At 39.5% G+C, this 15420-nt stretch overlaps 1 protein-coding gene across 1 annotated transcript in view; it reads right to left on the bottom strand.

Annotated features, from left to right (window-relative positions):
• Positions 1-12173, bottom strand: part of LOC129734917 (excitatory amino acid transporter 1-like) — an 84563-nt gene extending 72390 nt beyond the window's left edge. Inside the window, exons 1-2 of the mRNA XM_055700330.1 lie at positions 11917-12173; positions 10031-10305 (exon numbers count right to left, since the gene is read on the bottom strand). Of these exons, the coding sequence (XP_055556305.1) occupies positions 10031-10211 (181 nt within the window). The 5' untranslated portion in view covers positions 10212-10305; positions 11917-12173. The remainder of the gene's footprint in view (positions 1-10030; positions 10306-11916) is intronic.
• Between the last annotated feature and the right edge of the window lie 3247 nt (positions 12174-15420).

Here is a 15420-nt window from a genome sequence, read left to right as displayed (position 1 = left end):
TAGTGAGACACTGGAACAGGTTGCCCAGAGAAGTTGTGGATGCCCCATCCCTGGAAGTGTTCAAGTCCAGGTTGGATGTGGCTTTGAGCAATCTGGTCTAGTGGAAGGTGTCCCTGCCCATGGCAGGGGTGTTGGAAATGGATGATCTTTAAGGTCCGTTCCAACCCAACCCATTCTGATTCCTGTCATCTTATCACTTGTTAACTGGGAGAAGAGACTGACACCCACCTTGCTACAACCTCCTTTCAGGTAGCTGTAGAGAGCAATAAGGTCTCCCCTGAGCCTCCTTTCCTCCAGGCTAAACAACACCAGTTCCCTCAGCCACTCCTTGTAAGACTTGTTCTCTAGACACTTCACCAGCCTTTGTTGCCCTTCTTTGGACATCCTCTAGTACCTCTACATCCCTCTTGAAGTGAGGGGCCCAAAACTGAACACAGTATTTGAGGTGAGGCCTCACCAGTGCTGAGTACAGGGGGAAAATCACTTCCCTAGTCCTGCTGGCCACACTGTTTTGGATACAAGCCAGGATGCTGTTGGCCTTCTTGGCCACCTGGGCACACTGCTAGCTCATATTCAGCTGGCTGTTGACCAATACCCCCAGGTCCTGTTCCGCCAGGAAGTTTTCCAGCCACTCTTCCACAAGCCTATAGTGTTGCTGTGTGGAGTTGTTGTGACCCAATTACAGGACCCAGCACTTCTCCCTGTTGAACCTCACAATTAGCCTCAGCTCATCAGTCCAATCTGCCCAGATCCCTTTGCAGAGCCTTCCTACCCTCAAGCAGATCAACGCTCCCAGGCAACTTGGTGTCATCTCCAAACTTCCTGAGGGTGCACTCAATCCCCTTGTCCAGATTGTTGATAAAAGTATTAAACAGGACTGGCCCCAATACTGAGCTATGGGGAACACCACTTGTGACTGGCCACCAACTGGATTTAACTCCATTTACTACCACTCTTTGGCCATCCATCCAGCTTTTTACCCAGTGTAGAGTACACTCGTCCAAGCCATGAGCAGCCAGTTTCTCCAGGAGAACGCTGTGGAAAATGGTGTCAAAGGCTTTACTAAGGTCTGGGTAGACAACATCCACAGCCTTTCCCTCATCCACTAGGCGGGTCATCTTGTGGTGGAAGGAGATCAGGTTTGTCAAGCAGGACCTGCCTTTCATAAACCCATGCTGTCTGGGCCTGATCCCCTAGTTGTCCTGCACGTGCCACGTGATGGCACTCAGGATGATCTGCTCCATAACCTTCCCCAGCACTGAGGTCAGGCTGATGGGCCTGTAGTTCCCCGGATCCTCCTTCCTGCCCTTCTTGTAGATGGGCGTCACATTGGCTAACCTCCAGTCTGCTGGTACCTCCCCAGTTTGCCAGGATTGTTGATAAATGATGGAGAGTGGCTTGGCAAGCTCCTCTGCCAGCTCCCTCAGTACCCTTGGGTGGATCCCATCCAGCCCCATAGACTAGTGTGTGTCTAAGTGGAGCAGCAGGTCGCTAACCGTTTCCTCCTGGACTGTGGAGACTTCATTCTGCTCCTCCTCCTCCCTGTCTTCCAGCTCAAGGGACTGAGTACCCAGAGGGAAGCTGGCCTGGAAGATCTTAAAGACTGAGGCAAAGGAAGCATTAAGTCCCTCAGCCTTTTCCTCATCCTTTGTGGCAATGTTCCCCGCCGCATCCAATAAAGGATGCAGATTATCCTTGGCCCTCCTTTTGTTTCTAATTTATTTGTAAAAACTTTTTTTTGCTATCTTTTATGGCAGTGGCCAGCCTAAGTTCTAGCTGGGCTTTGAACCTCTCTAATCTTCACTCTGCATAGCCTCGAGACATCCTTATGGTCCTCCAGAGTTGCCTGCCCCTTCTTCCAAAGGTGGTAAACTCTCCTTTTTTCCCCTGAGTTTCAGCAAAGCCTCTCTGTTCAGCCAAGCCAGTCTTCTCCCCCACTGGCTCGTCTTTTGGTACATGGGAACGTCCTGCTCCTGCACCTTTAAGAGTACCTTCTTGAAGAATCTTGAGCCTTCCTGGACCCCTTGGCCCTTCAGGACTGTCTCCCAAGGGACTCTGTCAACCAGGCTCTTAAACAGGCCAAAGTCTGCCCTCTGGAAGTCCAAGGTAACAGTTCTGCTGACCCCCCTCCTTACTTCTCCGATCACTATGCCCAAGACATCCTCTGACCACCACATCACCCATCAGTCCTTCTCTGTTTGTAACCAGCAGGTCCAGCAGGGCATCTCCCCTGGTTGGCTCACTGACCAGCTGTGTCAGGAAGTTACCTTCCACACACTCCAGGAACCTCCTAGACTGTTTCTTCTCCATTGTGTTGTATTTCCAGCTGAGATTCGGTAGGTTGAAGTCCTTCATGAGAACAAGCACTAGAGAACGCAAGACTTCTCCCAGCTGCTTGTAGAATGTTTCATCTGCCTCTTCATCCTGGTTGGGTAGTCTATAACAGACTCCCACCAGGATGTCTGCCTTGTTGGCCCTCCCCCTGATTCTCACCCATAAACACTCAACCCTGTTGTCACCATCATTTGGCTCTAGGCAGTTGAAACACTCCCTGACACACAGGGCTACCCCACTGCCTCTCCTTCCTTGCCTATCCCTTCTGAAGACTTTGTAGCCATCCATTGCAGCACTCCAATCATGTGAGTTATCCCACTATGTTTCAGTGATGGCAATTATGTCATAGTCTTCCTGCTGCACGATGGCTTCCAGCTCCTCCTGTTTGTTGCCCATACTTCGGGCATTGGCATAGATGCACTTCACCTGTGCTTTCGATCTCACCTCCAACCCTGGCATGACACCCCCAGGCTCATCTCTAACAAGCTTGGTTTTATCCCCTTCCCCCTTTGAATCTAGTTTAAAACTCTCTCAATGAGCCCTGCTAACTTTTGACCTAGGATCCTTTTCTCACTTTGAGACACCTGAAACCCATCTGTTGCCAGCAGGCCTGGTGCCGTATAAACTGATCCATGATCAAACCCCCCAAAATTTAGCCTTTTATACCCAGAGCAAAGTATTGATCTGTGTGAACTTCTAATTACATGCCCCATCATTCCTTGCAAGTGACAGTATAGAAGAAAACACTACTTGAGCTTCTGATCTCTCAACTAGTCTTGATTGCCTTTAGACTTCTTTTCATTTGGACTTCATCATTGTCTACTTGGAAGACCAGTAATGGGTAGCAATCAGAGGTCCGTACCAGACAATGGAGTTTTCTAGTAACATCCCTTACCTGGGCCCCAGGGAGGCAGCAGACTTCCCTATGAGTTGGGTCTGGTCAGCATATCAGGCCCTCCGTTCCTCTCAGAGTGGAGTTGCTGATTACAATCACCTTTTCTTCCTAGCAGAGCTGGTCGTGATGTACGGGGTTGACCAACTCTCCCTAGGCAACTCCTCCAAGCTGGATGGGCTTTCTTCCACATCATCGTTTTCCTAGCTTTCAGGTTTCAGAGCCATATATCTAATGTATAGGGATACCTGGGAAGGTGAAATAGGCTGGGGAGTGGTTCGACTGTTGTCTCTAGCAGGGACCTGCTTCCATTCCTCCCCATCACTTTAGGTCCCCTCCATCTGCCTGGTGTCCTGGTTTCAGCTGGGTAGTTAATTTTCTTCTTAGTAGCTGGTGCAGTGCTGTGTTTTGGCTATGATGTGAGAACAATGTTGATGGGACACTGATGTTTTTAGTTGTTGCTGGGTAACATTTATAGCAAATCAAGGACATTTCGGTTCCTTGGGCCCTACCAGCAAGAGGGCTGGGGGGTCACAGGACATTGGGAGGGGACACAGCCAGGACAGGTGACCCAAACTATCCAAAGAGGTATTCCATACCATGTGATGTCATGCTGAGTATATAAACTGGGGGAAGAAGAAGGAAGGGGGGGAGATTTGGCATTATGGCATTTGTCTTCCCAAGTAACTGTTAGGTATGTAGGAGCCCTGCTTTCCTGGGGATGGCTGAACACCTGCCTGGCAATGGAATGAATTCTTTGCTTGCATGCGTGGCTTTTGCTTTACCTATGAACTTGTTCTTATCTCAACTCTTGAGTTTTACATTCCTTTTCAATTCTCCTCCCCATCCCTCTGGGTGAGGGGGAGTGAGCAAGCAGCTGTGTGGTACTTGGTTGCCAGCCAGGGTTAAACCACAACAAGTAGGTAGGGGAGCCTCTGCTTCCCCATGATGTGTCCATCCAGTGCATTTGTCTCAGTGATGGTAGAGGGTGGCTCCACCAGTCTATCTCCCTCTCACACTCTCTGATACTCTTTAACCTTTCCACTTCCTCTTTGAGCTCTGCCAGCAGGCTGAGCTGATCATCTACCTGGTCCCACCTCACACAGGTGTTATCTCTGCTGTCCTCCAGTAGCAGTGACAGGCTCAGGCACTCCCAGCAGCCCGTGACCTGGGCAGCTGCATGTTTACATGTGAGCTCCATCTGGGTCACCACATGCTTTCTGGTGCTGGCTTTTGGCAGAGTCAAAACCATGGCTAGGTTTCTTCTGGGGTGGCAATGACCACTACTGGAGCTCACCTCTTTGAGCCGTTAAGTGAATGATGCTCTCCCTGCGGGAACTACCGTTCACCACGCTACACTCCTGATGACCCGTGCTCCCTGGGGGCTGCTTTTGTACGCGTGGAGGTTTGGCTGCCTTCACTCCTGGCCCCGCCTACGCTGAGTCAGAGCTGCCGCTCGTCAGGGTCTCAACGCTTCCCGCTGGGGGGGGAGGGGGAGCGCTGGGAGATTCTCCTCCTTCTGCCCTGGCTTCTCGGTTTTGCCGGTTCACGGAAAGCTCCCCATGGTCCCTCGGCGTGATCCTCTGCTCCGGAACACCTCTGCCGGAGTAGCACGCCTCGGAGACTTATATTCTACTAGCATTCAAGGAAATTTCTTGTAAAATCTCTTAGGAACCACGTAAATATCCTAAATATTTAATGCAATAGCATATACTGCATTCCACTCAGGATACCCTTGAAATCTGCTTTGTAAGAAGTGTTATTACATAAATTAATTGAAATTGAATTTATAGAGAGAATTCTGAGAAGCTCATTAGTGCCTAAATTTTCACCTGTATGAAGAGTGCAGTGAATGTAAATTTCTCTGAATTGTTTTATGACCACTCAGAAATGTTACTTTTCAGCACCACTTTGCAAGTTCACTGGTTTGACAACTTAGAGCAAATAAGAAGGTCATAAGGTTGTATTTAGCACATTTTGTACCTTTACTGTGTATATATGCACAGGTACTGTCTCCAGAATGCACAACTGTGATTCACAAAGTAGCCAACTATATTGTTCTTACTCTGTGCCAGATATGGCAGTTCAACAACCACTGCTGTTTCATTTCAGTAACACGAGAGTATACAATAAGAAATTAAGACTGTGATAATAAATTAACATTATTTTATTTTGAAAGTAACTAATAAACTAGCATACTGTTTATATTTCACAGTTTGACTTTCATTACTGGGTACTTAATTGCAGAATTAAAGTTCTTGTTATTTCTATACTTTTTCTCCTTTTGGAAAAGGATCATCTTTGAGTTTTTAACTTTCTCTGGGCCTTACAGTGTCTGTTTAATTTTTTTCCCCTAAATTATAAATATTTTTTAACCTCAAATAGAATTAAGGTTTTGCTTAGCAATGTTGTCAATATATTACTTAGGAAGGTTTTGTCACTTGGTGAGAAAGAGCAGTTGTGCTGGGCAGGTTCTTTAGGAGAGCATTGGGACAGAGGCAGCCTCTGTGTTCAGCATAAATAGAATAATTTATCCCTAGCTGTCCTTAAACTGTCTTGATTTTCTTGTATATGTCTTAACTTTTTGTCTGGTATTGCATTTCTTTATGTTTTACCATATTTTCTCACCTTGACTCACCTCCCACAGCTGTTTCCCCTATAGTGATGCATTATTCTCATGCAAATTTTACCAAGGTTGCCTTAGGCACTGTCATGGAGTTCATTGTCAGTGTGTAATGGGGTCAAATACTCTTCTCTGGGTATGTCAGCCTTGGTCTTCAGTGGATACAGAGGATCTGCCAGTAGCATAAATGATGTCGCTTCAATAGACAAGAGACTGTCTCTTTTGTGGGTGTTATCCAGGATTCTGTCTACCTCTGTATCACAGGCTTGTACCTCTTTGGAGTCATTTTAACTTATTGTTCAGACCAGCATTGTGTTGAGATAGGAGAATCTGCTACTCTGCACAGCTTTTCACTGCTCATATATTTCAGGTTGTGGAGGATTGGGGTTTTTTGCCTTCTTTATTATGAAGGAGCATCTGCAAGCTTTATTTAACTCTCTGCTTTTTCAGGGACATAGGGGCATTGGTAATGCCTTCATCTCTCCTGTCTTCTTCCTGTACTTTTAACTAGCTGTTTTTATCATAAGGATGTTGGAAAGTTTTGGGTTCCTATATATGGTGCATGCTGTTGTTGTAGAACAGAAGTTGTATGGGCCTATCTACATTTTACATCTATTGTGAGATTGCCTGCAATTACAGAGGACTGGGTTCCATAACACAGCCAGATCCTGCACTCCCTTCAGTGGACAGGTAGCCAGACAGAAACCAGAACTGGATCCATCTCTGTCCCCCTTGAATGTCCCAGTAGACAACTGTGGCATATAACTTTGGCAATGTAAAGAGGATTTTAGCTAACAATTTTCAGCTATGATGTCTTCTTAGCTATGCAGAAATTGCTTTTTATAGTACTTGCTCCACAACCTCTGCTTCTCTGAGCCCGTCAATTAAAACAGTATTTCTCTGTGAACAGCTTCTCAGGATCTCTGCTCAGCAGCTCTATGTGTCTCAATCTTTCCTTCAGTACAAGTTCAGAATCCACAGGAGAACTGTTGGCATTTAGGAGTCCTGCCAGAGTAGTCTGGACTCCTGTGACATTTTTGGAAAATGAGAGGTAGGTAGCAGAAAATGAAGATAGCCTGCTGAAGGAAGAGTATCTGAAAGGAAGGTATTTTGAGGACAGGATGATGAATCTAAGTAGCCTGGGAGAGAGGGCAGCACCTGAGATTTTGCCAGTAATTTGGCTAGCACTTCAAAGTTTGTAAGACTTCCTGCAGATTTTCCATGAGCCACCAGGACCCCTAGCCTACCTTAAATTGTTCCTGATCATCATGACACTGAATTCACCAGCAGTCAGCTTCCCAAATTTGTCTCACATACTTGTTCTCGTCTATTTGCTCTTGCAAGATCCACTGCAAAAAACTAATTTAATATTTCTAGGGGTGCCAACAGAATCTGAAACACTTTATTATAAATCACTCACTGATCATGCTTTTCTCAAAGTTTCTCAAAGGGCTTGAAAGCAGTTTAAATTTCACTAAAAATAGCAACAACAATGATAAGGATGATGTTTAGACAGACCCTAACTATGCAAAATGTGAAGTCAGAAGGACTTTTCTTGAGGTTTTTGGGAAACAGAGAATAGTGCATAAGCAATTCTCAACATGAATTTTAACTTCTGGCATCTTTATGATTAGATTTTTAAAGACTAACTGCTTTTGTATTGCAGCAGCTAGTGAATTCAATTTAGAATTCAGTTCAGAATCAGGGTAACAACAGAAGTTAGGGTAAACAACTATATTTCTTTTAATCATGTGAATGTCAGAAAATCTCTGCTCTGCTTGCAAAATATCAGTATGAAAACCAAACAAATGACTGTTGCAGCTACCCACTTCATAACAAAGTGCATGTCATGTTTCTACAGACACAAACTCATCTGACAAACTCAAGTGCCTGTTATAAACTAGAGTCCTGAAACTTGGCTAAGATGTATGATCCTATCCACTTAACCTCTACCAGCATCAATCCTGCTCAGCAAAGAAGTTGGAACATCTCTATTAAAATAGACTTTTTCACATCAGTCCTTTGACAAGAGGCCTGAAATAAATGTTTCTGAAGAAAAGTTGCACTCTTTAAAGCTAAAATTTTGCTTTTCCTGAATTTAGTCTTTATGAAAAATGCTGGACCAACAGCCCTAAAAACTGATGTCATCTGTTCAGATTACAGAGAGTATTAATCATAATTTTTTGTAAATGATTCGACCCTGACCTAAGTATAGTTTGGTTTCCACCTACATTCACATCCAAGCATCTCTGATGAGGCAGCCAGTGGTGCTAATTGGTGGGTTAATTTCACAATGCTGATTACTGTCTGCTAGGAAAGGGATCAAGCCCACCATCTGATTTTCCACAGATCTCCAAACAACTGAGAGATAACAATTTAGTCCTTGCCAAACTAGACAGATGCAGTCCAACCACTGAGTATTTTCCAAACTCTTTAGCCAACTCTTCCCTACTTCTTCCCCATTTCCATAACAGAAAAAAACTCTCAACCCCCCCAAGTTTTTACCTTTTTATGAGCTACCAAGTGTGAATTTGTTGTTCTAATCATGTATATACTATAAAATTACACCACAAATAACAAATGTGAGAAAATTTTGAATATTCCATCATAGTAGATGTTTTCCCAGATATTATACCAGATATGTCTATAGGTTCATGAGCAGAATTTGAGCAGCAGGCTCATCCTAGGCTGTACATTTTCATCAGTTCTCCAATTTGTGTTCCAGCTTTACTGGTACTCTGTCATTGCTGTAGGTGGTAGTGGAGCTGCGGTCAGACGTTTGCTGCTGGTCATCTAAAGCTAAATTGGAACATGCAATAACAGTAAAAACACTTGTCCAGCCTACAGTTCTCACATTGCCAAATTTATGGGAGTCATACGAGCTAGATGACAGTGAAAAAATTGCAAGAGTGCTTTGGTCTTGTGCAGTATAGACAGGTGACAATCTAAGAATTGCATTCCTTTGAGGTTGGATAGTTTCAAAACCTGCTTAGTTTGTTCTGCCTTTCCTGACCATTGTAGGTAAAATGCCTAAATGCCTTTTACCCTGATATTAATGAGGGTTTTGCACTGAACACATTTTTATTTAGTAATTAAAAGCACTTGTTATCAAACACTGTTGATAAATATGAGAATGACATTTCTGTTATACTAACAAAGTACTTTATTTTACCCACATGAAAATTAATATAATTGTCTCTCAGAAAAAGACCATCAAACCTAAATTTAATTTAAAATAACTCTGCAGATGTGGTATCAAGCACCAATAATGGTAAAGCCCTAAAATTTTAAATTCCTAAAAAAAATTGTAGAAACAGTAAGCAGATTTATGTGAAACAGCATCATCAAGGATATTAGGGCCTACATAGGTGTAGGATATATACTCCTATATTTAAGTGCTAACATTTGGGTTTTGATTAGCAGATTCACAGTTATATATTTTAAACTAATTAGAAAATAAAAATTAAAATAGTACAGTAAAATTTGCTCACACTGTAAGGAATGGTATTTCATGAAACCTCTAGTGTCATTTAGAAGAGTTATCTGTACTTAAAGGAAAATTAGCAAAAGTGATCACATAATTATATAAAGGAAATTTTGTTTAAAAATTTGTATGTTTTTCTCAGAAGGTTCTCTTTCTAATGTAAATTCAAAATGTGTAGCTATATTTTAAATTAACATTTTGGTGCATTTCAAATCTAAATGCTGTTTGGTGTTCTAGATTCCTTGCCATACATTCTAAAAAGGCATTTAATCAGGTGCTATCTTGCAGTCCTGTGAACAAGTGGCATTTCCATTGTTGCCGCAATTGCATCTGAAAAATGCATGTGTAAGATTGAGCAACTGAGAGAGGTAAATAAAAGTTATATCCTGAGCATTTTGCTGCAGCTGATTTTGGTAGAAAAATATTTAATTGAGAACATTCAATTCAGCTATTGTACCTGATTCTTTAAGAGAAGAATCCATAAACCAGCTGTTTTCTTTCACCAAAATTCTCCTTAGGAATACTAGAATAATTAAAACAGCTCTTCCCAAAACTTCAACATGCAGCTGTCAAAGCCAGAACATTCTTATCAGTGCAGAAGAATCTGAGATCTCATTTTTAATGCAAATTGCCCTGGTAAATCATCATTGTCAAATGCATTGGAGAATAGAATATTCCTATTGAACAAATTACTCACCAAGAATCACAGCAACAATGGTGAAGAGCACAAAGACATTCCTCAATAAATAACTTTTAACATCATCCTTTGTTATGCTCTGCATTTTTTTTTTTGCCAAAAGTGTATGTTTCTGGACTCCTTGTTGAAAGCGTTCCATCCTACTTCCAGTTTTTGGATCTTCTCTGTTACCTTTAGTCATCTATCTTGCAGAAAGTTTTCTCTTACAATTAACTTTTGTCAATATTGCTTCAGAAAAGTCGAAGACCCTTTTCTGTTGGAGGTACTGGAGAAACCTGTACAACAAGAAATATCAAATATCGCAGTAAGGTTTTAGAGGAATGATTAGCCATATGTTTACATGGAAGCAAATAATCTTTCTGTTTCAGTAAAATTTATATGTTTTGCAATATCTAAGTTGTTGATTGCATTTTTTGATAAATAGCCTCAATGACTGTTAGAAGAACTCTTTGAAAGTATTATAGAATCATAAAATAGTTTAGGTTGGAAAAGACATTTAAGATCATGGATTGATCAGATATATGTCCTGTATTTTCAGAAATTAATCTGAATTTGCTGTCATGCTGTAAAACCCAGGAGTAATTTTTTTTGCAGTTGCTAGAGTTATACTAATGTAAAATTGGTACAATTTATAGAAGCATAAGGTGCTATAATATTAAAAATTATGTCAGCCTTGCTTTTCATCTGTTTAGCAGGCTCATGTTATCTGAAAAAAATTCTAGCTCACCTTTGCATTAACTATTGAAGAGAATATTTTGCTTGAACTGGAAAGTTTAAAACATTCTGCATTTCAGATGTTTTAAAATGGTTGAATGCATTGACTGAATTCCTCCTTTTCACATGGCAAAACACAGCAGGAATAGTTTATTTATCCCTCAACCACTATTTAGAAGTTTTCTCTGACAATTTTATGTTGATAACTTCATCTTTGAAGTCTATAAATTATTCAGAGCACATCTGTAAAACATCAAAATTTATATCTCACTTGTCGATTCAGACTGTGATACAAATACACATTGCAATGTAATGCTTAGCTTGGTCTGACATCAGTTATGGAGTTATAATCTGAGTTTAAGAAATCACACACTGAATCAACCTTGAAATGTTTTAATATTAAAAATCCTTCATTAGGACATTATTTTTCATTTTAAAATGATTTTTTTTGTGGCTTCTTGGTATGAATTTATTTAATAATGGAATCTGTACAAAGATGTTTTCCAGACTTTTTTCTGAAGTATTATTTAATACACCAGCATGTTTTTATGAAGAAAATAGAAATTCATAAATTGTTAGTTAGTTGCTTCCACTGAAATCACTCTCTGTTTATACACAGTCCAACTCTAACATCATACTTTTAATAAATCTAGTACCTAAATACTTTTTTAAGGAAGCACTTAACATATAAATACACAAGGTTTTCAAACAGCATGTTTTAGAGTAAATAACATGTTGTAACAAATTTATTTTGATGGGATTGGTCACTGCTTTTACCATATGTTTGAAGATTGGCACTTAGTGCACTATTCTCTCTGAATTTCGACAGAATAATATGTACTTTCCTTCTTTAGAGAGTGAAAACATTTTTAGACTGAGCTAGATATTTAAATTAATAAGTATTCTAGCTTGGACACGACTACTGTGTGCAAAAAGGATTTTTTTCAGAACAATTAATTTTCAGTATTTTGTAAAAAAACAGATTCATTCGCAGTGTTTTTTCTTTTCAGGATGATTAATGCAGCTAATCTGTCCTTTATAACTTACATTAAGTTCAAGACAGAACATGGGTACAGCCAAAAAGATCATTACATTAAGTAACATACAAAGGAAGACAGTGAAAAATTAAGACTCCATACTCAAAACACCACCAAGCAGAATGATCAGCTCACCTTTTCAGATCTTCAGTACTCTAAGACCACAGTGGTGTCAGTTAAGGTAGGGGTTTCCCAGCAAATACAACAGAGCTGCGAAGTTGAGCTACCGGGAGACAGAGAAAACTAACAATCTGCATATGCTTTGGAATACAGAAATTTACTAACACTGTAACTTAAGAAAAGGGGAGGAGACTCTTAGCCCAACTCTGAAAAAAATAAAAACACATCAGAAGAGAGGGGAAAGCTGAGCTTCTGGAATATTGATTAGTCTTGGCACAGTGAAAGCAGGGTCACTTTGTTTTTCCTTTTAGACCATTTTCACGCTTTGTCAATTCAGCTTCATTAGAAATGCAAAATCAGAACCCAGGAAAAATCGAAGGATGAGATGGCACATACACACAGAGAACTTGAGACACTGGAATGCTTCTTCATTAGATATCCCAGACTGGAAATATGAAAAGCCTAAGCATAATTATATAACACTATTCCTGTGCTTTTTAAAATAAATGGTAAAATAAGTGAGCATGCTAGTTTGTTCTGAAAAGAAACATGGTGTGAGTCTATAACATATTTTCTAATTTTTAAAGACAGTTATTCATGAACTACTCTTCCCAGGGTGGGGAAGCAGACATATCTTTCAGAAGCAACTGGAACATTATCAAGAATAGAGAAAAACATAATCAGCTATAATTTTTTGTATGTTTCTTGTAGATATTCAAAATACATTATGAGACTTGCCTCTTGTTTAGCAATTTAAACTCACTGGTACTAAGCCCTATTCAGCCTGTTTCAGTAGCATGGAAGGAATGATGAAGGGAAAAGCAGAAAACAAAAACATCCACTTTTGAGAAATGTGGCCTTCAGTTATTTTAGCATTTAAATTTTGCACTATTGAAAATATATTTGCAGAAAGAGTCAGGGGAATTTCCAAAAACCTTCTTTCACTGTTTAGAGGAACACTTTTGTTTTAAAATTTGGTAAAGTCAATTTAAAATAATCAATAATTATATTTCAGTGCAACTTTCATGAGATTAAGTGTATTTTCTAATAAGATAAACAAATATTGTAAATGGAAGTTTATATAAATGTATGCTAAACATATAATTAAGAAGTTTCTTTTTAGATGATGTGGCTTTTAATGGTCTTTTTCCTGAAAAGCCATTTTAAATATACAAAAATAATCTTATGTACTAGGCATACAAAAAATAGTTAGGTATGAAATAAAATTAAGAGAAGTGTTACTTCCATGTGGTCACAGTAATGGTTTTGCTAAAGTGTTTTCTAATTTAAATGTGTTTCAAATAATGATGTAAAACAGAGAAAAATAATCTTACAGTATAATGCAAACTTGCTTGTGATTAATGTAGGTTTCTCAAGAAAGAAAGTAAACATCTGAATTAACTTATTTATTATTCATTTACTTTAAAAAGCAAGAAAATTTGTTGACTGCTTATGTTGCAATGTCTATCTCATTCTTATTTTTCATGGTGCAGTTTTTAAATACTTTCACTGTTTTGCCTAGAGATGAGAATTGACCTCTGAACTGACATTTGGCCTTTAGTGATCTGCTTGTTTGATGTTTCTTTTTGGAATATCGCATGCTTTCTGTGAAACCTCCATATAAAAACTTCATTCTGCCCTCTGTTCATATGAATAGTAATGTTCCAGTTGCCTTAATGGGACAGGGCTCAGGACCCATATGAGGTGATCCAAAACTATGGCATCATTTAATGCATTCATTAATAATTGAGTCTATGAGAAATGAGGATAATCCTGTGAGAGAATTAGCTATTCAGTGAGACAAAATGAAAATAGACAATAAGCAGTCATACAACTTAGCTTAACTTCAGCAGCGATACTTTTATTATTAGCTCTCAGTGAGTAACAGACTTTAATACACAGTGCTTAGAAAAACAAAATATTAATTGCATTTGGCAACATGTTCTTATCAAAAAATTTCTTTCCAGCTTTTTTTCTCTCTCCTTCCTTTCCTGACATCCATTTCTTTTATTGATTTTCTTAGCTTTGATAGTAAAATAAGGAAACTAAACTATATAAAGAGTACTATCCTTTATATTACAATAAACGTGTATTTTAGATATCCCTGGATAACAATAAATAAATCACAGTTCATAGTACAGTGTCACCCTTCAATACATAAAATTACAATGCACCCACTGGAATTTCCTTTTGCATACATCATCTCAAAAGTAAATTCATTACCCAGTGTGCAAAATCAAAGAAAAAGTCTAATACAAGACAGTGCTTTTAATACAAAGTTGTGAAGTTTGGGTGCTAGATGAGCTAGCACACCTTGGTAGTTTCCACAATCAGATTTATACACGATTACATGAATATTAATTTGTTAACTTCCAACCCTCTAACACTGATTGGATGGTAATCTGCATAATGGTTACACAATCTTATTGGTTAACCATGCATGCTCATTGAGGAAGGGTCTCTTTGTGGGCCAGGGTATCTGGTGTAAGGGGTGTGATTTTTAATATAATGAAGGTAGTTCACTTAAGGACACATCTTTGGCTATCTGTCCAACAAGTATCAGATATAACTTGATTGCAAGAGTCTTGCGTTTGGAACCTTCCAGGATGTAATTGTTCTTCAAAGTCACCTTGTCCTAAGCAGCAATTACTTCAGTTAATCATCCTTGATAGTTCTTTGAATGGGACATCCTGAGTTGAAACTATGTGTGCATTCTGTTTCTTCAAGAATATGTGCAGATTGTTAAACAAAACCATATGTTCATATAGTATTTGTTAAGTTAGCTTATACATTCTGGTTACAAAATTTGATAACACATACACAATAGATTTAATAGTTTAACAATTTTAACAATATTTAAGACTAGGACTAGGACAAATTTAAAATGTTACTGGTTAAGTCTGTAATTTTCAGTAGTATTATTTTCTAGGAAGAGCGACTTAAAATATAATAGTTACTAGAAGCACTGTAGGAATTAGATTGGATGAGTCAACACTAAGAATATACAAAAGCATTGGTATGCTTTGTAGAGTAACACAGAGCAGCAGTTATTGGTGTTACCACCAATTTTATATTGATGTGCTTCAGGGCTTTTTCAGTAAAAATAAACAAAAGACCTAAGGCCCTGATGAAACTGTCTGTCTTTTGACATTAGTTCAGCACTCTTAATTTGTGCTTTGGGTTTCAGTTTCAGCCCTTCTTTGACAATGCATCAGGTAGTTTGCAAAGCAGAGAAATGCAAGTATGGGGTAAGGACTGGCTTTAACTTGAACCTTGTCCTCCCAGGCAGTGTGGATTCAGCCAGCTGAAAGATTGCATCATGGTAAACTCAAGCCCTGTTTGGTTGTGGCTAACAAAATCAGTCAGTAAATGTACTTTGCATGTCAGCAAAGTATCAAGTGCTTTCGTAAAATAAGTAAAGGTATTAGAGTGGAAGCTGCTGTTCAAACATAAAAGTATTGTTATTTTCAGCTGACTAGATCTATCAAACAAAAACCCAGAGAAGGCAATTGTAGCAAA

Source organism: Falco cherrug (genome assembly GCF_023634085.1).
Source record: "Falco cherrug isolate bFalChe1 chromosome W unlocalized genomic scaffold, bFalChe1.pri SUPER_W_unloc_1, whole genome shotgun sequence".
In the NCBI taxonomy this organism is placed as follows: Eukaryota; Metazoa; Chordata; class Aves; order Falconiformes; family Falconidae; genus Falco; species Falco cherrug.
Note: the sequence above shows the minus strand (reverse complement) of the source record. Positions and strands in the feature narration are given on the sequence as shown.